Source organism: Drosophila suzukii, chromosome 3, assembly GCF_043229965.1.
Source record: "Drosophila suzukii chromosome 3, CBGP_Dsuzu_IsoJpt1.0, whole genome shotgun sequence".
Taxonomy (NCBI): domain Eukaryota; kingdom Metazoa; phylum Arthropoda; class Insecta; order Diptera; family Drosophilidae; genus Drosophila; species Drosophila suzukii.
The window spans coordinates 16,482,067-16,509,433 of NC_092082.1; the positions used below are offsets into that span (position 1 = coordinate 16,482,067).

The 27,367-nt window shown below is 38.2% G+C and overlaps 1 protein-coding gene across 5 annotated transcripts in view; it reads left to right on the forward strand.

Annotated features, from left to right (window-relative positions):
• LOC108005621 (adenylate cyclase type 6) overlaps nt 1–27,367 on the forward strand; it is a 47,159-nt gene that overhangs the window by 14,885 nt on the left and 4,907 nt on the right. For all 5 annotated transcript variants that reach the window (XM_036815921.3, XM_065865113.2, XM_036815919.3 and 2 more), the window contains exons 3-25: nt 51–313; nt 1,182–1,448; nt 3,236–3,347; nt 5,200–5,354; nt 5,887–6,368; nt 9,607–10,001; nt 10,076–10,196; nt 10,685–10,865; nt 11,550–11,699; nt 12,611–12,732; nt 14,109–14,201; nt 15,188–15,334; nt 16,128–16,286; nt 18,552–18,696; nt 18,762–18,856; nt 18,936–19,095; nt 19,733–19,830; nt 20,051–20,141; nt 20,228–20,341; nt 21,756–21,905; nt 22,906–23,066; nt 23,416–23,549; nt 25,374–25,483. In XM_036815921.3, the coding sequence (XP_036671816.3) occupies nt 74–313; nt 1,182–1,448; nt 3,236–3,347; nt 5,200–5,354; nt 5,887–6,368; nt 9,607–10,001; nt 10,076–10,196; nt 10,685–10,865; nt 11,550–11,699; nt 12,611–12,732; nt 14,109–14,201; nt 15,188–15,334; nt 16,128–16,286; nt 18,552–18,696; nt 18,762–18,856; nt 18,936–19,095; nt 19,733–19,830; nt 20,051–20,141; nt 20,228–20,341; nt 21,756–21,905; nt 22,906–23,066; nt 23,416–23,549; nt 25,374–25,483 (3,882 nt within the window). In that variant the 5' untranslated portion in view covers nt 51–73. The remainder of the gene's footprint in view (nt 1–50; nt 314–1,181; nt 1,449–3,235; nt 3,348–5,199; nt 5,355–5,886; nt 6,369–9,606; nt 10,002–10,075; nt 10,197–10,684; nt 10,866–11,549; nt 11,700–12,610; nt 12,733–14,108; nt 14,202–15,187; nt 15,335–16,127; nt 16,287–18,551; nt 18,697–18,761; nt 18,857–18,935; nt 19,096–19,732; nt 19,831–20,050; nt 20,142–20,227; nt 20,342–21,755; nt 21,906–22,905; nt 23,067–23,415; nt 23,550–25,373; nt 25,484–27,367) is intronic.

The following is a 27,367-nucleotide window of genomic DNA, read 5'->3' on the forward strand; positions in this document are numbered from 1 at the left end:
GTAAAATGGAAATCAATTTTCACTTTCCCCATCTCATCCTCTTTTTTCAGACCAAGAGGTTCGAAGTGGCCAAATGAGCGGAGCGTCGGGAGCGGGAACAGGTGGTCCAGGTGGCCCAGGTGGCCCAGGTGGTGCAGGTGGAGTGGGCGGCGGTGGTGCCACCCACATCTTTCGCTCGCTTTCGTCGGAGAGCCAGAAGCGGGAGTGGTCCAAGCGACTCTCCCTCCGGGGAATGCGCCACGGAGGTCCTGGCGGCACAGGATCTGGAACTGGAACGGGATCGGGCTCCTCGAGCCTGGCCAGCAGCAAGGAGGTAAGCCAATTGACCAAACTCGAAATCATTGCTCAACAGTTCACTGGGGAAAAGGGAAGAGATACATCTACGCACTTCAACAAATTTGCTTAAATCATAAAGATATATTTAAATATCTAAGGATCCCATCGTTAGCTCTTAGTTTAACACTAATTGTTAGCTTTAAATTAGATAAATAAATTAATTTTTCAAAATATTTGTTTTATGAATGTGAAATCATTTTTTTTAACATCCATAAAAGATTTTATAAAATCGTAATCTATTCATAATTCCAAAATTAATTTTACTTTCTACTTCTATATAAAAAAGATAGTAATGAATTTCGAATCACAACAAAAAGTAAAGTGATCATTGTTTAAGGGATTGCTCACGATCAGAAGTGGTTGTTAACAGAGAGATATATTTTAGACTAATAATTTTTTAATTACCAAATTATTATATATAAAAACACAACAAATAGATTGATACAAATGTAAGGGTGGACCAATACTTAATTCAATGGGCCATAAAATGTATGTCAACAATTAAAATTAATATGGGATCAATATAAATAATATATATAATGACGATAAACATAGATATCAATCCTGCTTCAATGAGAAAATTAATTGTATAACAAAATTCTATGTGTTTACGTGTTAGGTAATAATAATAAAGACACACTTTTCATAATATTTACGACAATGAGTATTTTGTTTATTTTTTAATTTCAATGCTAGTTCATTTTTAGTATTTGTTGAATAAGGGATGTAATTTAAATGTGTTTATGTTATTGCTTTATATTCTTCTATTTTTTTTGGAAGGTCAGTTTCAATTTTATTTGCTCTAGTCATCAGTGTACTCACACTTTCCCCATGTACTTTTTCAGGAGAGCAAACACAGAAAGTTCTTCAGCCGCTCGGCCTCGTTGCGTCAGGCGGGGAGTGGAGGAGGTGGTAGCCAACAGACCTCCATGGAGCTGCATGTGCCCGGCCAGGAGGGAAAGGTCGGCGGAGGAGGAGCCTCCTCCGGAGCGGGCTCACCGCATTCGCAGACCCAGCCGTCGACGCCCAAGAAGTCCAACTGGGAGGTGATCGAACATTTCAATACGAGTGCCAAGGGAGGCAAGGCCATGGTTAGCAGCAGTTTGATTGCGGTAAGTACGAGGGGATTCTGGCATCAATTAATTTGCCCGCCTAATGGATGGCAGGCCACCCACAGCATCCACCCACCTCCTCTGGGATTTAAATATTTAATTTGATTGTCCCGCCAATAAGCCGGGCCGAGCTAAATTTAAATACGATTTCATTGATGGCTGAAGTTGCTATTGGAAAAGGCGAAGGGACAAAACCTGCGCCCTGGGAAATTTATTTAAACTCAAACAATCTGGCACAAGCAAACCGTCTGCATGTCAGCAAATTTGGATTTTAATTAAATTTATTGTTTCATGGCAATCGATGCCGCAATATGGCTTGAGGACGAAGCCCTGCGGCCAATTAAAAGCTCTTTAAACTTGATCAACACTTTTTTGTTTGAAATTAATTAAAGATATTATAATTTATTATTAGATTACTTAGTTACTTAGTAGTTACTTCCGAAAAAATGTGTGATATTGATTTACTATATCAAATTGTATTTGCTAGTTCATAATTTTAATTTTCTTCATAGTTTGACGTTCTTAAAAAATAAGACAATATAAAATTAGAAATAACTGAACAGCTCTACTTTATTTTCTGTAATTTAAATAATTTAGTTACTGGAACACTTATGAATGCTTTCAAAGGTGAAGTACACATTGTAGAGGATGCAATTCACATTTATTGAGAGCGCGGGTTTCAACCGATGACTAAAATAGATATTATTATGGTTTCTGTTTTGCAATGTTTACCTTTCCTGGAAACTCTAGTGATAGTTAAGCTGTTGCTATCAAACGACTCTATAAGCTGCCCCCATTTTATATCTTTTTTCCGCTATATAGTATACATTTTCAGATGCGGTACTCTATATAAACGTGTTTTAATGCCAACTAACAAGCCATGTCCTGGAGAACGCACTAACACACACACAAGCGCAGGCGGGCACCCACACATGCATGGCTAAGCTGACATGCACAGGGGGCCACTTAGCAACTGCATATGTGTGTGTGTGGGAGGGTATTTCTATTTGCGTTTGTTGTCAAGAGTCAATTGACAAAGTTTAGCAAATTGAAAAGGCAAAAAAGAGCGAGAGAAGTGGGAAAAAAAACATTTCTGGCATTCAAATGGGCGGCAATTTGCTTAAAAACGCCACGGGGATCCAAAACACACACTTGCCACTGTGTGTGTGCGGCTGAGAGTGTGTGCGTGAGTGGGTGAAACGTTTAGTTCAATTGTTTGCGGACCACACAAAAAATCATAGCATACTTACAAGAGCAAAATGAATTTTTTGTGTAAATAAAAGAAAAAGTATCTATGTAACCATTTACACACAGATTCTAGCTATTTAATAATAATATATTATTTTAATTAGGCAGCTGAAATATGTGGTTAAATTGTTTGTTATAAAGTATTCACTAGACCTCTTTTAACATGAATTGTTTCGGCTATGATTTGATTTGATTTAACTTTTTTATTCAAAATGTATTCATCTGATTGAATTACAATTTAATACTAATTAAAACAGATTATATCTTTATATACAAGTAAATTTTTATTACAATAACCAATTTTCCATGTGACATTTAATTCGTTTATTAGATTAATTGCGATTGGTTTGATAACACTTTATTACAAATATAAATTTTAAATATGTGCAATAAAAAGTCATTAAAAAGTTGATTGTTTCGGGAAAAAATAAATATGCCATTTAATTTAACTCATGACTGCGGTTTTATTGAAATGCCAAAATGAAATTACATACCCTGCAGCTCTAATAAAACTATTATTCCTCATTTTACCTTTGAAGGCTGGCATTACGCGGTGCAACATAGACGAATCCATGGACTCCACCAACTCCAGCTCCACCTGCCACAGTCCCATGATCTACCAACGTGACGAGACGCAGCTGCTGCAGCCAGGTGAGAAGAATGGATAGAATCTTGGGTAATAGGAATCGCTTTTCCATCCATAACAGGGGCTACTGAGGGTCAATAGAAATACCAGCATGCTCACATGCCTCCTTAGCCTGCCACATATTTCCCCCAGCCACACCGCTCAAAATGTCACAAGTTGATTGTCATTGTCATATTGAATTTGACGAGGCTATTTCGCAGTCTTGTCTCTTTTTTTTCTCGCTTCTTGTCTCACGTTTCCTAGTCATTGGCATTTCACTCACATACCGCCTTTTTCCCCCCTTCAAGGTTGCCTTGGCTGCCCAGTTCCTATATCATCGCCCCAGCCTCCTTTCACCCACAGCAACCAGATTTATTCTAGTTTGTGTTTCCTGTGAAAGAAACCAGCCAGCCTTTGGTTTTCCTTGGCTTCGATAGACATCTGTGTGTGTGTGTGGGGGAAAAGCTGCGTAGATTTCTATGGAAATTTACATAATCACGTTCGGCATTTATTTATTGATGCATATAAAAACATACTCCGAGATCCATGCCATTCCATGTTTCCCCTACGAGCTTGTGGTTTTCCTTTTTTTTGCATTGTGGTCAGGACACGGGACAGTTGAATGAGTTTAATATGCCGATTTGGCCGACGTTCTCCATTTTACAATAAAATATTTGATGGCTTTGTGTGCTGCATTTGAAATCAAGGTTTCCATTCTTGGGAAGGGAAATGTCAGAGGCATTGACGACGATGTGCCGCACACAATGGCTGGCAAATCGAAAATGTATATAACACGTTAAGCGTACGAATTGTACTCGAGTTGTCACAATGGCCCCAGAAATATGATTATGTGGGAAGATAGAGGTGTCCCAACTGTCTTCGTTAGGTTTTGTAGCCCAAAAAGATACACACGATGTGTTCATCAGGTAACAGAAATTGACAAGTAGTTCAGGGGTTATAAAAGGAAATAGATTTTGAATGGGAAGGAATATGTTTACTTTTTGATTATTAAAACCGAATTTGATTTATAAATTCAAAAAGGAAAATATTCTTTAGAATTTTAGCTAATGAATTAATAATTTTGACAAAGAATAGTTAGTTAATATTACCTGGAAAATATAAAAAACATGTATTTATATAATTAAAAAAAACTTTATTGGACCATTGACAAGTATTAGCTTTTTAACTGAACTTTAAGCTTAGATGGCTTAAAAAATCAGGCACTTAATGAAGCATTTAAGTTGAAACAAATCCGAGCTTTTACAAAAAAACTAATAAAAAAGGTGGCAAATGACACCTTTCACAAACATTTTATTAGTTTAGTTTTTTTAATTACAAATTAACCACAAACAGATGGTTTTTTAATTGGAATTACAATTTGGATGACTAATAAAAAAGTGCAGTATTTAATATACCTAATATGTTAATTTAAAAGTAATTTGTCATCGACAGCCTTAACTTGCTTCAATGCACGAAAATAATTCATTGCACAATAATATTGCATTTACCTGCCCATTCACCCATGGCAATCACTATTTACAATCAAAACCCTCTTGCGAATGCCAAAACTTTTGCATTTCATGCTGTGTCGGATTTATAACTAAAATTTCCATAATTCTAATCAGTTCCCAAGCTTTTCCCCATTAGAATGGTAACTCAAATGTGAAAATGCAACAGCTGTAATTGAACTTGCAAATTTGGCCAGCAATTTGCAATCAGGTTGTGCGGCTAATTGCAGTTGAATTTCAGTTAGAGCTCAAGTTGGTATAACTTTCTGACTGAGGTATTAATTAATTTCGCTTTTGTACGGGTCCGTATTGATAGGCCTTTCGTAGGAGACTTCGACTTCGAATTCAAATCGAATTCATCTGCTTTCAGGCGATGCCGGCAATGTGGAGGCCAACAATCCGATTCCGGGCGGCGGAGGATCCGGAACGGGAAACGGTCCCGTGAGCCCCAGCATCTCCTTCTGGTTCCGTTTGAACCGCATCATCCTGCGCCTCTGCTCCACGCACCAGTTCAAGAATCTCCAGGTAAGCTACTTACGCTCCGGGCTTAGCTAGAAATCCTTTGCCAAACAAGTTCCGACTGCTCCTCAAACGCCCCCGTTCTTAGAAACTTTTTCGCCCGCTTTGCTACTTAGTTTGCTAAACTTTTTTTCCAGCACTTGGCAAAAACATTTTTGTGAAAATGTATATAAAGATTATAGATTTTAATGTGTAATGTCATATTTTATGATTTATTAGATTAAGTTTGAAAAATTTATCTTAATTCAAAGACGTCCAAAAAATTACTTTGGTTGATAAGAGATTATTTTCTGGTATAATCAAAACTTTATCAAAGCTGATGATATAATATCTACCAAAAAATATTTTTGTGTTTTATTTAATTTTAATTTTTGTTGAATTTGAAAAAGATTTCTAAAATATTTGTTAGCATGTAATATATTCACAGAACTCATTATTTTTTATTCAGTTATCTATAAAGAACTGTCCATTTTTTTCTAGTTAATAAATCTTTGAAAACTAATTCTCTGAGTGCCCTAATTTGCCTCTGCCCCATCAGGTGGAAATGCTCTATCAGCGGTATTTTCTGCGTATGAATCAGAGCAATACGACGCACATTTTGGCCCTGCTTTTGGCCCTGATTTTGGCCCTGTCCTGCACACATTTGGTTTTTACCACGCTGCAGCTGCGGCGCAGCACCTCCCTGCTGTTGGAGATCAGCGAAATTGGGCTGGACGCAAATGCGACCGTTGGCAACTTGACGACCACCACAATGAAGCCGCCGGCATCAGCGGGTCAAATTGCCCAAGGCAGGAGCTTCGTCCCGGTTTTGGCTCTCAATTCCAATGCCAGTTGGTTGGCAAAAGAGGCGGTGGCAGGGGGCTCCGATTTGAAATCGGCCCATAGCCACAGCCCCGCCGATTTTGAAGCCAACGATAATGGGCAGCCGGGGAGGCAGTGGCGCCGGCAGAAGCGCAAACATTATCGACGCCTCCACAAGCACCGGTACAAGCACAAGTCACACCAACAACATCGCACCAGGTGAGCAGGGATGCCTACTATTTCCTATAGAACGTATGAACCAACCAACACAATGTACACATGCTGAAGCAAGCTAAATATATTGTTATTTATTTATACTTATCATAAGTTAAGTTATCGGATTCCAATTTTATTCCCTAATATTCTAGATTTAAATATTTATTTTAGAAGAGGGTCGAAATTTTAACCCATTTTCATGTATAATTTTTCCGTGTTTCCAAGGGCTTTCCAGAATGGGAGCCCAAAAACCGAACTTCTAAATTCCGTAACTTAAGTTATCGGAGTCCGAGTTTGTCGTGCGATACCTCTATGAATTTGTGGTTGAATTCCCTTATATTCTTCATTAAAATATGTATTTTAAAAGAGGGTCGAAATTTTAGCCCCTTTCCATGTTCGAGTTTTCCTTATTGCCAAGGGCTTTGCAGAATAGGATCCCAAAAACCGAACTTTGAATTTCCATAACTTCAGTTATCGGACTCCAGTTTAGTCGTGCGATACCTCTATGATTTTGTCCTTGAATTCCCTTATATTCTCGATTCAAATATTTATTTTAGAAGAGGGTCAAAATTTTAGCCCCTTTTCATGTTCGATTTTTTCGTATTTCTAAGGGCTTTCCAGAATGGGAGCCCAAAAACTGAACTTCTATATTCCATAACTTGAGTTATCTAATTCCGATTTAGTCGTGCGATACCTCTATGAATTTGTGGTTGAATTCCCTTATATTCTTCATTAAAATATGTATTTTAAAAGAGGGTCGAAATTTTAGCCCCTTTCCATGTTCGAGTTTTCCTTATTGCCAAGGGCTTTGCAGAATAGGATCCCAAAAACCGAACTTTGAATTTCCATAACTTCAGTTATCGGACTCCAGTTTAGTCGTGCGATACCTCTATGATTTTGTCCTTGAATTCCCTTATATTCTCGATTCAAATATTTATTTTAGAAGAGGGTCAAAATTTTAGCCCCTTTTCATGTTCGATTTTTTCGTATTTCTAAGGGCTTTCCAGAATGGGAGCCCAAAAACTGAACTTCTATATTCCATAACTTGAGTTATCTAATTCCGATTTAGTCGTGTGATACCTCTATGAATTTGTGGTTAAATTCCCTAATATTCTAGATTAAAATATTTATTTTAGAAGAGGGTCGAAATTTTAACCCCTTTTCATGTTCGATTTTTCCGTATTTCCAAGGGCTTCCCAGAATGGGAGCCGAAAAAACCGATCTTATAAATTCCATAACTTGAGTTATCTAACTCCGATTTAGTCGTGTGATACCTCTATGAATTTGTGGTTAAATTCCCTAATATTCTACATTTAAATATTTGTTTTCAAAGAGGGTCGAAATTGAAACCCCTTTTCATGTTCGAATTTTCCGTATTTCCAAGGGCCTTCCAGAATGGGAGCCCAAAAACCGAACTTCTAAATTCCATAACTTGAGTTATCTATTTCCGATTTAGTCGTGTGATACCTCTATGAATTTGTGGTTAAATTCCCTAATGTTCTACATTAAAATATTTATTTTAGAAGAGGGTCGAAATTTTTGCACCTTTTCATGTTCGATTTTTCCGTGTTTCCAAGGGCTTTCCATTATGGGAGCCCAAAAACCGAACTTCTAAATTCCATAACTTGAGTTATCTAATTCCAATTTAGTCGTGCGATACCTCTATGATTTTGTCCTTGAATTCTCTAATATTCTAGATTAAAATATTCATTTTAAAAGAGTATCGAAATTTTAGCCCCTTCTCATAGTCAATTTTTTCGTATTTCCAAGGGCTTTCCAGAATGGGAACCCTAAAACCGAATTTCTAATTCCATAACTTGAGTTATCTAATTCCAATTTAGTCGTGTGATATCTCTATGAATTCGTGGTTGAATTCACTAATATTCTGCATTAAAACATTTATTTAAAAAGAGGGTCGAAATTTTACCCCCCTTTCATTTCCGAATTTTCCTTATTTCCAAAGGCTTTTTAGAATGGGATCCCATAAATCGAACTTAGAATTCCCATAACTTGAGTTATCGGATTCCGATTTAGTCGTGCGATACCTCTATGATTTTGTCCTTGAATTCCCTAATATTCTAGATTAAAATATTCATTTTAGAAGAGGGTCGAAATTTTAACCCCTTTTCATGTTCGATTTTTCCATATTTCAACGACTTTCCAGAACGGGAACTAAAAACCGAACTTCAAAGAGGAAAGCCTGTAGTATATTAAGTAGCCTTATTTAGCTACAAAATATCCATCCTATCTTCACTGCAGATGAAAATGGAGGGGTGTAATATAGATGAAAAAGAGGAGGCAAGTTTTGGCAGGTCACCCCAGTCGACAATGTGTTTTTCCCGAAAGGCGATTCATATTTTGCACAGCTCGCATTTGAGGTTTTACTCCCATGAAATTCAATCAACCAACTTTAAGCTGCCCAAAAAGAGCTGAGCCCATAAAAGTATGGCCAAAGTAGGCTCAAATTGAATTTAAAGCAGGCTGGAGGGGCTGGAACAAGTTAAGCTTCAAGAAAAGTAATTTTAGCCCAGGCAAGGCCACAATCGAAGGGAATCCATGACAAGGCTTTAATCAAGTGCGAAAAAGCGATTTGAAATTTAACTTAAAGACACATTTTAGGGGATATGATACCAGTTGTTAAAGTAAATACGTCAAATTCAAAGATAAATAGTTTTAAGATCTTAAGCAAAACAAATTGAGGAAACGTAATTTGAGTCTTAGTTACAAGAAATTAAATTTGGGATGATTTCGGTAAACCTTAAAAAAGAATCAACCGTATTTAGTTTCAAAGACAATCTCTATCCAAAATAAGTAAAGTTCAACTTATAAAAGCGTATAGAATTCAAGAGGATTAAACTTGATTTTTAATTAAATTTTATTTAATTTAGCGTTGTAAAGCCACAAATGAAATTCCTAGAAGGAAACAAAAGTGAAATTCGGTACTCAATATGTTGTCAAAAAAGAACATAAATTGGTATTCTGTATTTCTGCCTTAACCAATTTATTTGCAACCAAATATTTGTCAACAAGACAATGCCTTAATCAATAGCTCGTGCGAGTACTTGATAACTGACTCCTCGAATTCATTTTGCCTGCCATTTCCATTTACATTTATATTTATTTTGCTACAAATATTTATGCTGGCCATAAGTGCCAGCAAGACGGATAGTTAGCCAAACACAAAGCAGGCATTTTCATCAATTGAGATGGGAGTGAAATTAAATTTCGGACTTTATTGCAGATACAGGATACGGGAGAAGCGGAGTCTGCAGGATATTGGGCTGTCAAGGGGGCGAGGTAGCCAGCTGATTGTTGACACTGCCCCCGATGATGTGTACACAGTATCTCGTGACCAGGACGATAAGGATGAGGATGATGATGATGATGATGATGATGGAGGGCGTAGGGCTGGCAGTAAACGCATTACGTATACGCCGCGTGTCCGCGACAACAATCAAATTTCACAAGCGGAACGTGATGAAGTGTTAAATACATCGTCAAACGCAGGTCCTGCAGCCGATAATTTGGACACTCCCCTGGGCTATGGTCACCTCATCTCCCTGATCCTGCTGCAGGTGGACAGGTCCGTGCTGGTCTTCCTCATTGTCATGCTAATCTGCGGGATTGTCTACGCCTGTAAGTTGCCACCCCACCCCCCCCATTGAATGACTCCCAACTTGGGGCCCTAATCCCTTTGTGTTTGCCTACAGTCCTGCTGTGCATCCTCTCCAAGCCGGCCATGAACGAGATCTTCCTGGTGCTGGTGTCCTACGTCATTTTGGCCACCTTCCTGGCCATCGAGGTGGCCGTCAGCTATGCCATGCAACCCAGGTTGGTATATGGGTGCCCTAGAAATCGTCTTCAAGGCGAAAAAGGATATTAATAATAATAACAATAAATCGGTTATAGACTTTAAATATAATACAAGATAATAGTTTCTGTTAGAAATTAAATAAGTTATTTATTTGAATTATTGTATCTAGTAATATTTTAAATTTTAAATATTAAATCAAATACTTTACTTTAATATTTTATAAAACTGATTTATGAGGTTCAAATATTTTTCATGAAGCTTCTATAAATTCCTTAATTTTTTATCTAAATTGGCTGTTTTTGTTAGACAACTTACTCTAACATTTTGTTAAATGAGACTTAAGTACCCGTAGTTTTTCCCAGTGCACTCCAGCTGTTGCCTGGCTCGGCAAAATTAATCATTCACGGCTCGCTAATTGCGAGAACTTGGCATCATGCTGAGCTAACCACCCCATCTCGAGTACCGTGTCCTAATCGCTCTTCTTGTGTCCGATTTCCTCCGGCAGCAAATCCTTCAACGGCAGCGCCTGCTGCATCGTGCTCATCTACATGACCTACACGATGCTGCCCCTCCGCCTTCGGGAGGCTCTGATCGGAGGCATCCTCCTGAGCGTCGTCCATCTGTACACCTGCCTGAGGTTCACCGCCATCGAGGACGAGGCGGTGGAGGAGCTCCACTGGGAGGAGGTGAGTGGGGGACACATGATACTATACAACTGCGGTCTCCGATTTGGTGAATTCCTGTGGCCTGAATGGGCTTCAATGATATGTGTCTTAATTGCTGTTTGAATTACAAGGGAAGTGCCCGATTTAATTTCTTTAATATATGTGCCCCTTTAAAGACTGTTTGCCATTTAAGTTTACTAAAGAAGTGAATTAATTTGAGGTGTTACAATAGCTTACATTAGTCAGTCTAGCTAATTTGATTACCCAACTTGTTGTTTAAAGTAAAACATTGTTTTAGGGTGTCATATAACTTTTCAGCTATTTTTGTTTGCATTTCAAATGAGCCATATAGCCATCTATCAACAGGTTTTGGCATTTCCACTGAACCGCAAATGCCAATCGATTTAGCGAATAATAAAATTGAAATACTGCGCAACAATAAAGGAGCGGAGTGTTTGAAGGACATCCAGCTTTAATTGCCTCCTTAACGGCGGTGGAAAATGGGAAATCCGGGGAGGAAAACAACAGCTGAGTGTGGCACGTGTCCAAGGGCCTGAGAGTAGACGTAAATGAAATGAAATTAAATTGCCGCCAAATTGAATGAAATCGAGAATGTGTAGTGTGCTCCTCCTCCAGTTGCCTAAGTGTTGTTTTCCTTGTATTTATGGCTCGTAATGTCATTAATGCCTCAATCTCCGCCCGCAGCTGCTGTGCACTCTGGTGGCCCTCCTCCTGGCCAACCTCACCGGGGTCTACACCCACTGGCCCAAGGAAAAGGCCCAGCGGAAGGCCTTCATCGAGACGCGGCAGTGCATCGAGGCCAGGCTGAGGACCCAGCGGGAAAATCAGCAACAGGTGAGTGCTGTTCAAGAGGCGGAAAAACTTTAAAGTTCTTCTCATCTATCATAAAAGAAATAAATATAGAAAGTCATATAAGGATTAGGGCAGTCTAATAAATGGATTATTAGAATAATAATAGAAACCTTTTCTATTTTATTGCAATTTATCTTCATATTTTGTTTCCTTTTGATTTACAACTTGCAAGTCTCTTTAAAGGCTATTTTATAAATACACCATTCCTTCCCCAAAGAAAAATCAGCAGGTGTCTTATTAATGTGTGGGCGTAAAACATGAAAAGGCCAAACCAACAGGCAAACAACTGAATTTCCGGCCATTTTCGCAAAAATGGTATGCATCAAACGGAATGTTGACTGAGGACCAGCGGGGCAACATATTCATCTTTTACTTTTTGGAATGACATACATCCATTCACATTTCCGTGGTCTTTTATCTTGAATATAACAAGCAAATGGTGTTTTTTGTAGAGGGGTCCCACAATGTGTCAACACCTTTTGATGATGACTACTGGAACTAAAAATAAAAATAAAATAAATGAGAAATATGAAAGAGAATTGCGATCAACTTAGAAGCGCCCCCTTATTAAATATATAACATAAAACTAAACTTTTCCATTTCAAGGCAACTTTTTAATACGTATTTTTAAGAATTTCCATTTAAAAAAAAATAAAAAAATATCTTAAAGCACTTTCTTTTAAACAATCCCCTTTAAAAATGTTTAGTAAAACACCAGTATTATAAATACGCTTCAAATGTAAATACAAATTTGATCTGTTGATATTTCTTATCGAGTACGAAACCGTAAAATTAATTTATGCAGTCTGATCCCGGGAGCCAGATTCAAATTCAAATCGTATTGGGGGGTTCTGTAATGGATGTGGGTATTAAAGCGGATCCATTCGTTGCAGGAGCGCTTGTTGCTGTCGGTGCTGCCTCGTCATGTGGCCATGGAGATGAAGGACGACATTGCGGGCCAGCCACGTGACACACAGTTCCATAAGATATACATCCAGCGGCACGAGAACGTCAGGTGAGTGGACCAAAAGGTGGAGGGGGGAAGGGGGTTTCGAATTTATTTGCATGCAAAGTCAATAAATTGCTCGACTGAGAGTCCCTTGGAAGTCTGAATGTCTGAATGTCTGAGCGTGTAACGCGAGCAATGAATTTGTATGCAAAGCCAAAAAGGAGCTGAACCAAATGCACAGCGCCACGCACACAGTTGCAAAGGCGCACACACACACAGGACACCAGCAGTCAACCAAGCATAATAAAGCATACTTTGAGGCGCACCTGTTTGAGCCAAAAATGTCCTCTGTCTCTTGCTTTTTGTTCGCTTTCCCTTTAAAAGAGTTTCTGGGATTTCTGATTTAAGATGTCAAGGGGAAAAAGAGAAATACAGCTGGGTTGTTTACGATAATATTCCTAGAACGTGTCAGTATTATGATATTTCAAAGGAAAAAACTGAGGTGATACACAAGTTTCTTAAGGAGACTAAATAGAATAATATCATTTTTCTTAAGAGCCCTAAACCATATTTAACTGCAAAAAGAAACTCACAGTTCAAAAACCATTACAATTTTAAATGAAATAACAACTTTTATAAATACATATTAAATCTAGCACATAAATGTTAGAGTATTCCCTCCTTCAGCTTTCATACAAATTTTCCCCTGTTACTTTACTTTGTGCTTACCCTCCCAAACTTTGCCTTAGCCATTTTGTATTAAATTACGCGCTGAGCCGACTAAGCCCTTCTCAGTTACGAGTCGTAAAATCAGCAAAAGCGAAACAAGTGGCTGTGCTAACGTGGCTCTGTCAACACATGGCCGTGTCTTATAGGCCGAGAGTAACGTGAAAGGATTTAACATCGTTAGATTTACGTAAATAAATAACTGACACATAACCTGAAATAAAGGATAAAATATATTCCAGAAGACAACAGCTAACAGAATTTTGAAGGGGAAGCATTTGGTATACTGAAATTCCTTTGAAGTAACTGCTTTAAGAGAAACCTTTAAAGGTCTCGTAGATGTCTTAAGAATTCCTTCACAGAACATAACTCATAACGCAAATAAAAAGGGGATCATAACCAGTATCCAATAACAAAGCGGGGAGTATTGACCTCAACAATTTAACGTTTCAGCTAAAGGCAACCAATTCTTTTGAAATGCATCATTACTGCTGCACAGAGAGAAATATCTATAATAATAATTATACGTAAGAATACTTTTCTTAGAAAAGATAATTATACGAGGTTCAAACATTAAAGTATCTTCCCCAAAAATGTTTGGTTGAAGTCCAAAAGCTCCTCTCCCACGTGTTCCCCTAAGTTATACGACTGACTGCTTTTTTCTCTGTATAGGGAGTCCTTCCACCATCTCACATTCCCATTTCCCTCTTTTCCAGCATCCTTTTTGCGGACATTTGCGGTTTTACCAGCCTCTCGGATCAGTGCACCGCCGAGGAATTGGTGCGCCTGCTGAACGAGCTCTTTGCCCGGTGAGTATTTGGATATTTTCTGGATGTGCCATCTGAATGGACCAGTTGGACGGGTCAGGGTTCGAGTTCCTAGCCATAATTAATGGCAAACAATTCATACACTTGGCAAAAAAGAACTACACTTCAGTTTCGGTTAACTTTAGAATAAAATCCTGAGTCCTAACTATTCGATTCGTAACATTAATTAACAAGAAGATAAGATACATTCAGGGTTCTTTCTGAAAGAAGGTTTCAAATTCTACAAATTCATTAAAAGATACTTTAAGTTTTCTACGACAATAAGAAACCAGACCGTACAAAGTCAAAAGATACATTGTAAAGACTTAGAAAACAATAACTACAATAGATCCTAATAAGTAATATATAAGTAATATACCAAGCACCGGTTAAATTCTTACAGTGCACGTGTATCTGTCTGGTTCCATGTCTTATTCATGAAATTGAAGCCCAGACAGAGCCTGTGGCTGTATTAATTGCTCCAAGTGAACGAAGGAAAACTGAACTCGGGGAAAACAAATAAAGCTGCTGACCTCTTTGTAAACGAGCTTAGGCATTAGTAACAAGTTGGTTTCATGGCTAAAGATAAGATACAACTGAGGAAATAGGAAAGGGGTTATAATAGAGGTTAGATGCCTCTTGACCTTTTAGAAATATGAATTTACAATATTATTTGGTGGTTAAATTGGCAAGAAGAAGCCTAAATGCATAAACTGTTTGACCTTTTCAAGCAAATATAATAAATCAAGCCTTATTAATTGGAAGTAATTGATATCATGAAAGAATACGCCAAATTCGGTACATCTTAATTAAAATTAATTAAAGGGTCGCTCTTTGGTAACCCTTTTTATTTCTTTTGTGTACAGCTTTATTTCTTTAAATTAAACTGAGATGTGGGATGATGTCCGTCGCTTATATTGTCGTCCAGACTTAGATTTTCCTGTCCATTTTCCAACTTCTTCGTTTCCACTTTTCCACTTCCATTGCAGCTTTGATCGATTGGCTGCGGAGCATCATTGTCTGCGCATTAAGCTGCTGGGCGATTGTTACTACTGCGTCTCCGGACTCCCAGAACCCCGTCCGGATCACGCCCATTGTGCCGTCGAAATGGGTCTCGATATGATTGACGCCATCGCGTGAGTATCCGTAGCCGTATCCGTATCTACAAACAGAAACACAAAGGAAAACTCCTGTTTTGCGGCCTTGTTGTGGCTGCACAGGGGAAAATGGGTTATTTGTTCCTTTTTTGTTACGACTTCTTGAGATACCCATTATTATAGTTTCAATATTTACATAGAATATATAGAATAATTGCTTGCTTTGAGAAGAATATCTGAAATAAACGTAATTTTAATAGGATTGTTTCTAAAAGCAATATGTTTTTACTCAACTTCTTTAGGCTAACTTGCTAAATAATAAAGATAAGATAAAGATAAATAAAGAAAAACTAAGAAACGAAAATTTTAAAAAGTTCTTAAATAAATAAAGAAGTATATCTTATTCATTTACTCGACTTATTCAACTTTAATTTAAGCCTACTTTAAATTCAGAAAAAGATTGACTTTTTGACTTAGCGCCGATTTCCCAATGTCCTGTTAGGGTTATAATTATGTCTCTGTCAGAGAAAGTTAACCAGAAGTTAAATAGTTTTTGAAGGCAAATTCGTTTTAAAGTGAAGTTATTTAAAAAATGTAAAAAGATTATTTACTTACGTAGGTCTAAACTAGGTCTTCGTTTAACAAGCTCTTCCGAAATATCAATTTAACTATATGACAAAAGTTAAGATGACATTGAGAAATTGGTGCTAAGTAGAAATTTAACATTTTTTAAAAATACCATCAGTAGTTGTAGTTTAAATAATAAATAAGTACGGTTAATTTTTAAAGTGCAGCCAATACAATGCTCCTTTGTTTCCTTCCCATTTTGCAGCCTGGTCCGCGAGGTTATGGCCGTGAATGTGAACATGCGAGTGGGCATCCACACGGGCCGGGTGCACTGCGGCGTTTTGGGCCTGGTCAAGTGGCAGTTCGACGTTTGGTCCAATGACGTGACGCTGGCCAACCACATGGAGAGTGGTGGCATACCCGGGTGAGTCAATCCCTAAACCCCTAATCTTCTAGCTGAAATTAATTGATCCGGCGTCTTCGTCTGTCATCGGTTGACACTTGAAAAGCGTTTCCATTGTCTTGGTCTTGGTCCTGGGAAAATCCGCAACAATTCAATTCATTTTGCTGCCAATCCCCTGGCAAATTCAATTTAATCTTCTGCCAACAAAACCAATTCAATCCATTCAAAGCCCCCGATTCGGTCAGTTTGAGCCACTTCTGGCGACAGCTGTGAATAATGGCTCGTAATGCCCTCCAACCCCCCAAAAACCCTGGCCAATAAAAGCATTGGCGAACAATTAAAGCCAACTTGTTGTGGTGGTCCCCAAAGTTGTATTGTCTGAAGTACAACCCATAAAGGCACTTGAAAGTCCAAAAGTGTCGCCGCTCTGCGGTTATCCTTCGTCCTGCGTCTTTCGTCCTTTGGATCTAGGGTGCGCCTCTCCATTGTGGGCTTAATCGTTGTAATTGCCATGCACACACAGTATTTTGCATGCGTCTTGTGGTTAACTGAAGGCGTCAAGTTATTGGTAACTTACGAGTGCTTGCCGACCCCTTTCGAAAGACCATCCTTCTATGGTCCCTCCCCAAAAACCCCACCCAATCGATTATGGCCCACAACTTGCAGGCCACGCCCACGCCACCCACTCCGCCCACCACCTCTGATAAGTGCCCCACAACAATATTTTGTTGCTGTTGATTCAGCTGCACTCACTTCAACACTTGAGCAATTTGTTTCTGCCCGCATACCCCGGCATCCAAAGTTCAGGTTTGCAAAGGCATATCAGGCAACCTTGTCCAATATAACTTATAAAATATATTTCAGATGAGTTAGGCTAATCACGAAAGTAAAACTTGATATTAGAAACACAAGTATAAACGTAAATATGTACCAAAATGTTATTTTTTTATGCCAAACTTACTATTTGTTATATCAAAAGTATGCAATACAGATTGTAACATTAAATTTAAATACATAGTTTTTTGTGTGTACTTAAAAAAGTTATCCTTACTGCTTGATATATGTATTTAGGATCTCCAAAATATTAATTTATATTTTAAAAAGCATCCCTGCAAAATTCAGATTAGAAATAAATATTTAACATATAATTTCATTATTAAATCAAAATAGGATCTCCGAAGTATTGTATGATTTAAAAATTTATAAGACCTCCTTGCAAAATACAGATTACAAATAACTATCCAACATTTAATTTTATCATTATATAAAATCCTTATTTTTATTTCTTTTAAGATCAAGAATTTAGGATACAAAAGAAGTTACTAAAGTATTCATATAAGCTAATTCTTAGAAGCAAAAAAAATTATAAACTGTTAGGTGTATTTTATTTCCTGCATGCTGATATATTCAATATGTGGGTATTAAACCCTTGAGGACACTCTTCTACCCACTTGAACTTGCGAGAGAACTAGATGGAGAAAGTGTCCCACAATAATAGATAACAATGGGTCGAAGTACACTTGTACTACTTTCTCCGTTACCAGCTCTTGCCTTCTACACTTTCCTTCAGTGTTGATTTTTTGTGAATATTCACGCTGCGACTTTGGGTGGAAGTTTAAGTAACTGTTGAGTTTATTTGGGTCAGCCGGGCGACGGCAGCTCGTTTGTTAGCCCTGTCCCGGGTGAAATTAAAAGCAAATAGCTGCAGTGGGTGTTGCGAGTTGGGTGAATTTGAACCCAAACTGTAACCCAAACCCACGCAGAAACCCAAGGCAAAAGCAATCGCCTCAGCTGGATGCCTGATAAGCTGCAATTTTAGCCGAGAGTTGAGCGAGCGTGGCATGTAAAAAGTTCGTTAGCGGCAGGAGGAAGTTGCCCCGGGGAATGTGGACGGACTGCAGCAATCCATAACAAAGCGTCGTGTAATTATCAATAGAATCAACAACAGGCAGTTACTTGGCAGCCAAAGGATGTGGGTACGGATCCCAAGAAGCCAGAAGGACGAGCATCTGATGCGGTCTTTCGCCTCGAACAGCATTAAAAACTGTTTAGTCAACTCAGAAAAATCAGGAGTAAGGGGAAAATGCAGGCGGTTGAAATGTGGGCGTGGAAAATGGGTTGCTGCGGCAGCTTGTGTGGCATGTAATGTGAGTGTTTCCTGTGGTTAACTGCATTTCTCCTCAACCACACGAGCGAAAAAAATAGTAAAGAAAACCCTAAGCTGATAGAGATAATCATCAGAATGTGTCCTCTACTCTATTATATTTTATTTTGCGACTTTTCCAGACGCGTTCACATCACCAAGGAGACCCTCAAATGTCTGGATGGCGATTACGAAGTGGAGGTCGGCAATGGAAACGAACGCAATTCGTATCTCAAGGATCATCAGATAGAAACGTACCTAATTGTGCCGGGGGATATATACAGGCCAGTGAGTTAACCTCTCCTAATTAATAATGAGTTAAATTTAATTGGTAATGCATTTTTTATTATCAGCACAAAAAGTCTCGCAATCGCCTGCAGGTCAATGGCAATATATCCAAAGAACTGCGCATGATGGGCCATGGAACAGCCCAAAAGCACACTTCCAAGTAAGTTATTTTCATACTTTTGTTGATAATAACTTAATAATAACTTTTTCCTGATTATATTCTTTTTATTTAACTGCAGATTTGGCTTTGGCGACAGTTCGGAAAGCACCAAGGATCCCGAGGACGAGGTGAACGAGTATCTTATGCGTGCCATTGATGCCCGCAGCATTGATCATCTGAGGGCCGAGCACTGTCAGTCCTTGCTGCTCTGCTTCAAGGATAATGTGCTGGAGAGAAAGGTAAATGTCTACTTTCTTAAAAAAAAGAGTTTCTAAAATAGTATAAAAAATTCGATATCCTACACCCCAAGGAAGATAATATCAATTTCTACCTTAAGACTAAACACTGTTGGGAGTAAAAAATAGGATAAAGTTAGTCAAGAATTTTGTATTTAGTTTTTCGCTTACTTATATATATATTTTTTTTGTCAGTTATTTATTTGATTATATGATAAACGAATAGCTTAGACTTATATATTCGTATATAGATGAAACTTAAAGCTGGTGTTAAATAATTTCACACTCCCAATTCGAATAAACAATGTTCATTATATATATCTTAAAGCTCATGAGTTAACTAACTAGGGCTTGGTATATTAAGGTTTATACTCTTTAATCAAATTTTGCATATGATCTTAATTATTAACTAAATTGCTTTCGTAATACTAACTTCTAAAAAGCTACAACAGGCTTTGGCCACCTTATAAGCATAAATTCTGAATCTAAAAAGTTGTTTACCCTCCTTGCTTTGTGTTCCTCGTTGGTTAAAGTTATAACAAGGAGCGAATGCTTATTTCTGGGCTATTGTTCCTTTTGGCCAGTGAACAAATGTACATAATGTATATCTAAGCCGTGCTTTTACCACTCTGTTTTTCAGTACGCCAGCGAACCGGATCGCATGTTGTGTGTTTACTTCTACTGCAGTCTGTTGGTTTTGCTCGGCACCAGCATAATGCGGCTGGTGGTGTTCCAGAGGTGAGTTGGTGGGGATTCAGATTTCAGATTTCAGATGGGACATGAATGGCAGCCACCATTCCCCGATGATTTTTTGGGGCGTCCAAGCGAGGCGCTGTTATGTATGTACGAGTATATATGCCCGCCGGCCTGGCCACTCTTTTCCATCCCACACTGCGTATACGTGTTGCCCAAAAAGTTGCTGTCCCATTTAAATTGGCAACCTGCTCCTCCGTTCCAGCTCCCTGCTGACTTTGGCCTTGTCCACTGGAGCTCTGCTGCTGCTCGGGTTTCTGGTATTTCTGGTGGCATGTCATAAAATCAACTTTCAGGTGAGCACACAAAGAGTTTGACGGGGGGGGGGGGAAATATGTTGACAATCTGCATTTTTCATTCGGCGGAATGCCAAACTTTTTAGCTGCCAGCGGACATCAAACGCTTCTCATTGCGCATTCATAGCAATCGCAGGATATCGCAGTTTTTCGCCTTCGCGAGTGTCGCCCTGATTGTCCTTACCACTCTGCTGGCCATGGTGAGTGTGTATATTTTAATCGCCCCATAATATCCCATAAATATTTAAGTGCATTTCAGGGGGGACAAGCAAGAATGGTTTAATTAAATTGAAAATGACTTTTAAAGTGGCTTGAATCACTAAAAAATAAATTAATGGTAATTTATTTCAGCTTGTTTAAATATTTATTAGGAATTCCGGATTATTTGAGTTGCTTTAAACGCTAGGAAATAAATTAACAGGAATTCATTAAAGTTTATTTAAATATTCAATAGGATATCCTAATTAACTAGGTGGCCTTCAACACTAAAAAATAAATTATTAGGAACTTTTTAATGTTTACTTAAATATTCAAAAGGAATTGATAACATATTTAGTTTTATGTTGCATACAACACACGTTTTACATTTTATTCAATAGATAAAACAAATATTGATTTTATTTTTTATCTGTGATTTTACAGAATTACACAATAAAATTGATTGGCAACAATATTTACTTTAATTTATACAAAACACTTTAAATATAAATCAAACTTTTTTCTACATACACTGCAAATGTAATAAAATGCCCAAGTATTTGTCAAACATTTTTTTGCTCTCTATTTGTGTCAAAAGTGTTATTTCCGCTATGTCACACATGAATTTTTGTTGACTTTAATGGAATGGTCTAAAATAGAAATTTCGGGATTATTTTCCATCTCCAACCTTTATGTTCCGACATAAAAAATGAATCCTAACTGCCTTGAGGCCATTTTCCCTCTGTTCTCGGGACCAAGTCAAGTTTTTCCTACTTGTTTTTAGCCATCATTTGCTGTGCATTTGTGTGAGCTCAGGGTAAAAGTTTTCCGACTAGAAATTCCAGAAACAATGGGCGGTGGTGTGTGGAAATGGTAAGCCACCTCTTAGGAGAAATAAAAATAAAATTTACGTTTTGTAGTCCAAACAAAATCGGGGGCGCGCTTGTTGCGTTCTCCGAGTTGGGTTTGTTTTGGGGCGCGTCAAAACAAAAGTTTTTCCATTAAAGTTCGGCATTGGGCCAAGAACATCGACACGGCATCGAGGGGCAATGGCAACCAAGGAATCCTGGTCCCAGGACCTCCCTCGCATGATGATGAAGTGGGTTGGTGGCTGAATGGGCAACTTGTTACCTGCCCCATGGCTTTTGTCTGCAGCAAGTCTCGGGCCACGGGTTCTTTGACATTTCGTTGTCACTTTGGGGTTCTTATGTTTTTGTTTCGGGCCACCTTTAATGGCACTTTAAGAGCCATTCGTATTCATTTTGGGCCTCGCTTAATGGCCAATCTCGCGGGAGCAGGACTATGCAGGACCAGGACCTGTTGGCTGCTCGTTAAAATCTGCCCGCAGATCGTTAAACTTGTCTAATGCGAATTTCATGGCCGGACAGCTAATTAGCCGTGCTCTCCTCTCCACAGTTCCAGGAATCGGTCCGCCAACTGGAGTTGCTGCAAAGGAGGCGCTTTTGGCTGGATGTTTACGGGAATGTCAGTCTGAATGGTACGCAGTCCAACACGGAGATGCACGACCCCGAGGACCCCTTGTGCGATTTCTACCTGGCATACAATGTGAGTGAGTGCTTCGGGGAAAAGTATGAAAATACCTACAGATAGAAGATAGATTTTTCTTGAGAGGAGGTAGACTCTATAGTCCAGAATTAGGTCTCCTGATAATGAAAAGAAAACGCGCAGAAATAACTGAAATGTATCCTTTCATGTTTAGCCTCTTTCTTCTTAGAAATAGCAAAAATCTTTTGAAGATGATTAACCACCAGTTTTGAAAAAAAAATTAACTTATTGAAAGAAATTGGATCACAATTTGTAAAACTCATAAATACTTTTTACAGACTTTACTTAAACATCACAGGATGTATATATGATGTTCACATGATGATCATCTTATCATTTTCATAAAAGCATAACTACATAATACCTAATTGTTACACTTCCTTCTTACCAAAGCAAAAACTTTTCGAAAAAGATTCAACCTCAATTTGCAAAAATTGTGATTCGATTGCATTTTTTTCTATAAATATTATAAATTAAAAAAATAAAAAATATGATCTAATTGGCAGAAATTGGATCAAAATTCTTAAAACTCATAAATACTTTTTACGGAATTTATTTTTACCTCATAGGATGCATAAATTATGATCATCATCTTTTTCATAAAATCATAAGCGAATCAAAATATATAAAATATATATGTAAATCTGTTTGTTCTGAGCTATTGAATGATATCCACATATCAAGTTTTCTTTATAGGAGATATTTAGATGGTTTTGACTACAACCCCACTGATTTTTTGCCTGCGTTCTAAGATATAATATGTTTTTCCTTAGACTCACTTGTAAGAACTGTATTTAATAAGCAGTTATTAGGTCTAGAAACTGAAGTACCCATATTACAGCCAGCAAGGGCGGGTTCGGATTTCTTGTTTAGATGTCAGCACATGTAGCACATATTGCTTTGTGGGCAGGGGTAGGGTCCCAATTGTTCTGTGTTTATTTGCTAGGGGGGGCGGGCCCTGAATATATAATTCCTTGATGCGCCTCCCCGCCGCCCACAGACGTTCCTGCTGCTGACGCTGCTCTCGATGATGAGCTGTGCCACCTACCAAGTGCTGCGCATCCTGCTGAAGCTGCTGCTGCTCCTCCTGGCCTCCGGCAGCTACATGGCCTGCTCCACCTACTTGTACTCGCGCAGCAGGCAAATAAGCCACGAGTTGGCGTAAGTATATATAGTCACAACCAGCATTCCGCATTCAGCAGCTGCGCTATCTCTGAATGAAAACGAATTATGGCGTAATGCAATTTCAGTTGGCTTCAGTGGGTTAAGGGTGTTAAGGGGGTCCTTTGGGGGGGATTGGGGCCTTACTGAGTCGCCGGCACCAGCTGAAATGCATTTACGGCAGCCGCAAACTGCATTAAAATTGTATTTAGCACCAGCACTGAATGCAGCTGGATTCATTTATCAACTGTCGCAGTAACTTGCCCTTCTTCTTTTTGCCGTATTACCCTTTAATGGACCGGAATAACTCTGTCATTGTCGCACCTTTTTTTCTTACCAATGAACATAGGAACGAGGAGGCCCTGCTGCGCTACATAATTGATTCCATCTTCCTGTTCGCCTTCATGCTGGCCCTGATTTTCCACAGCCACCAGACGGAGGCCACTTACCGCCTGGACTTTATTTGGAAGCTGCAGGCCACGGGTGAGACAAGTTTAATTATGCTGGGAAAGTGGGCAGTGAAAGTGCGCAAAGGAAATTAGGTGGGCAAAGGGTGCTAATGGCGGCCGAGGAAAAGTTTTCAACTTGGAAAATGTTCAAAACAAGTTTATACCATCAAAGGGAATAGTTGAATTCACTTTAGAGGTTTTTAACTGCGTTCCCAGCTAATTTGGATTGAATTTACTTCTCAAGTTCATTCACAGTCGTTAGGTAAAATATTTATAAAGGTTTGCTAGTTTAAATCAGCTCGATTGAATAAAAAGATTTTTGACCGATTTCATACCATCAATCACCAATTAAGTTTCTAAAAATTCCTAAAATGCAAGGGAACAATCTTGATCACAGTTGGTTAAACTCATTTTTGAATACCCTTTTTTAAGTTTGAATATTTACGGAAGAACCTTTTTAGTTTTTATACCCGTTACTCGTAGAGTAAAAGGGTATACTAGATTCGTCGGAAAGTATGTAACAGGCAGAAGGAAGCGTTTCCGACCCCACAAAGTATATATATTCTTGATCAGGATCACTAGCCGAGTCGATCTAGCCATGTCCGTCTGACCGTCTGTCCGTCTGTCTGTCCGTCCGGATGAACGCTGAGATCTCGGAAACTATGAGAGCTAGCCTATTGAGATTTGGCGTGCAGATTCCTGAGCTTCTTACGCAGCGCAAGTTTGTTTCAGTAGACTGCCACGCCCACTCTAACGCCCACGAACCGCCCAAAACTGTAACTCCTACAGTTTTGATGCTAGATAGAAAATTTTAACTGAAATGTATTGTTCTCATCAATACCTATCGATTGACCCAAAAAAAAGTATGCCACGCCCACTTTAACGCCCACAAACCGCGAAAACCTGTGACGCCCACAATTTTCATGCTAGATAAAAAATTTTAACTGAAATGTATTGGTCTCGTCGATACCTATCGATTGATCCAAAAAAAATTTGACACGCCCACTCTAACGCCCATAACGCTTAAATCTGTATACCGCCGGTAGGTGGCGCATTTTAATCTCGCTTTGCTGCTTGCATATCTCCATATAGCTGAGTAACGGGTATCTGATAGTCGAGGTACTCGACTATAGCGTTCTTCCTTGTTTTTTAATTTGAAACTTAGGTATTTTACATATTACATGATTAAAAGGGATATTTTAAAGCATTATCCTAGTCCAAACCACCCTTTTTAAAGCAACTATAAAAATGTTTTCCAAACAATATATGTAGCTACCCATATAAACCACCTCTAACAACAAACTTTCCAACATAGCCAAATAAGAAACCATATTTATGTTAGACCTTTAGTGTTGGCAAACTTTAAAATATCAAGTATACGCACAGTTGCAAACATTCCCCTAAAATTTACAAACGCATTTGGAATGTTCCTCTTCAATCCCCCAGAAGCCCCTCAAATTGTTGTGATTAAAATTCGAGAGTTGGAAAGTTGAGAGCCGTTTTCCGTTTGACACACTGTCAGTGATTTGAAATGATTCCCTCTGAGGAAAAGCGACTGAGGGATTGGGAAAACTTTCAGCGCATAAGCCACTTCATTAGTATTAGTGCACAATTGCACTTCCACTCACAAAGACACCCACACACACAGACTCAAAAAACACAATTTCCCCCGCTTTTCCCATTTCGGGGAAATGGCAATGGCAATGTGTTTTGAGTTCTGTGCTTTCTGTTTCGGCGCTTTTACTTTCCGCTTCGGTAAACTGATAAACTGATATTTCAATTTCACGCTTATGTTTTTTTGCCCTCTTTCTGGGCTTCCGCCGCCGTTTGTTGCGTTTTTTTCTTGTTTTTTTTTCAGAGGAAAAGGAGGATATGGAGCACCTGCAGGCTTATAACCGAAAACTGCTCGAAAACATTCTGCCCGTCCACGTAGCCGAGCATTTCCTGAGCCGCGAAAAGCACCTTGACGTGAGTATACAAAGCAACTAATATTAAATACAATCGTGGTCAAACAAAATATTATACCAATGCTGGCTGGTTTTTGTATGTTATTTTACACTGTGTATTTAGAAAGAAAATAATATGAATTAAAAATCGATATAATGTTTAAGCTGTCAGTTTTAGAAAATGTTTAGATTAAAGATTAACCTTAAAATACTATTATTTAGAATTTTTAAGTTTTTAAATTAATTGCTGTTATTATAGTTAGTTAATTGTTAACACAACTACTTCTAAGATTACAAAACTTTAGCTAGTTTACTGCGAAAAAGTTATATTTTCAATGTTTAAAGCTCAATGGTATAAAAAATGTACTTTTAAAACTTATGGATTTTGAAAAATATAACGGATTTATAAAATCGATACGAAAAAAGGGTATTGTAATAATATGTTTAGATAAACAGATATTATTAAATATATACACAGAGAAAATTCTGACGTTCCCATCTGAGTTGAAAATGTTCTTAAAAATAGAACTACATTTTTAAGTTGAAAATGTTTTTATTTTGCTCGAATCACGTTGAATTGGGGGTATTTAAGTACATTGTATGTACAAATATACTATTAGTTCAGTCATTAGTGTATACTTATCAAAAAGTTGTTAAATAAACTCAATTTAACTTTTCTCTTCTCACCATTTCGTTCTTATATTGCTACCAAAATGTTCTTACACGGTTTTTAAGAACGAATGTTCTCAATTCAAAAACAATGTTCTCAATTCAAAAACAATGTTCTTGGCTACTTCTCTCTGTGCACATTTTATTTTTCAGAATTTATAACTTTTTAAGATTGGATAAATATTTAAGGTACCAAATTTAAATACTTTCCTGGCAACAAGTTAAGGAATTCGTCATATTTAAAGTTCATTGGTGTCAGACCAGGCACTTTTCAAATAAAATGCTTAAAATGTAACTCAAATATGTAACCAAGAATTATTCAATTTGCATAACCATAATGCTGAGCACAACTGTACATACTATGCATACATTAATAGGGTCATATAGTGGCCATATATTCATGAGGCATGCAGGCAAACTGTTCAACATATTAAAAAACTTTGTGGCTGTGAAATCTGCGCCCAATGTTGAGGAGCAGGAGGAAAAGGAGCGGGGGTAAGTTGGTGCTAAAGGATTCAGATTGGCGAAAGGTCCTGGTGAAAGAGGGGTTTTTTGGTCAGGGGAAGGGAACTGTGATGTGACCACGTGTATGCGGCCTTAAACCATTTCGCTGCACTTGCCGCAAGGTGGGAAAGTGGGAAATCAGGGGCGTGGCAGCCTCCCGCATTAAATGCAAATTCAACAAGCTTAGCAGCCGCATTTGATGGCCAACGAGCAGCCACTTTGGCAGCGGCACAAAAGCCAATGAGCTCAACTTGAGCCTGGCAAACAAAACCACACTGGGCAAATGTTGGTTTGGGAATTTTAATTATATTTTATTTGCTTAAACCAATGCCAACTTAAGTGTAGACATGAGTAATTTTGAGTATTCAATATTTAATAGGCATCTTGAATAAATTACACTTTAAATAAGGTCTTTTAATATATAATAGTAGCTTAGATATCTATTATTAAATGGTTCTATTCCTAGAAAAATATTTGTAAGCTCTTAACATACTATAATTTCCATGAGATGCAAATCAACCAAAGTATAACTTTACTCTTATGAAAAAAATAAGTAAAACATTTTAAAGAAATGTTAAGGACCATCAATAAGTAGTTTTAAATTTAAACAAGGTTACTTGAATTTCTGAAACCTTATACATATGTAATTCAAAAGTTTCCACCTCAGTGCACAGCCATAAGCAGATGCAAGAAACTCTCCAGCCAGAATCTAATTGAATTTTCGATTGGCTTT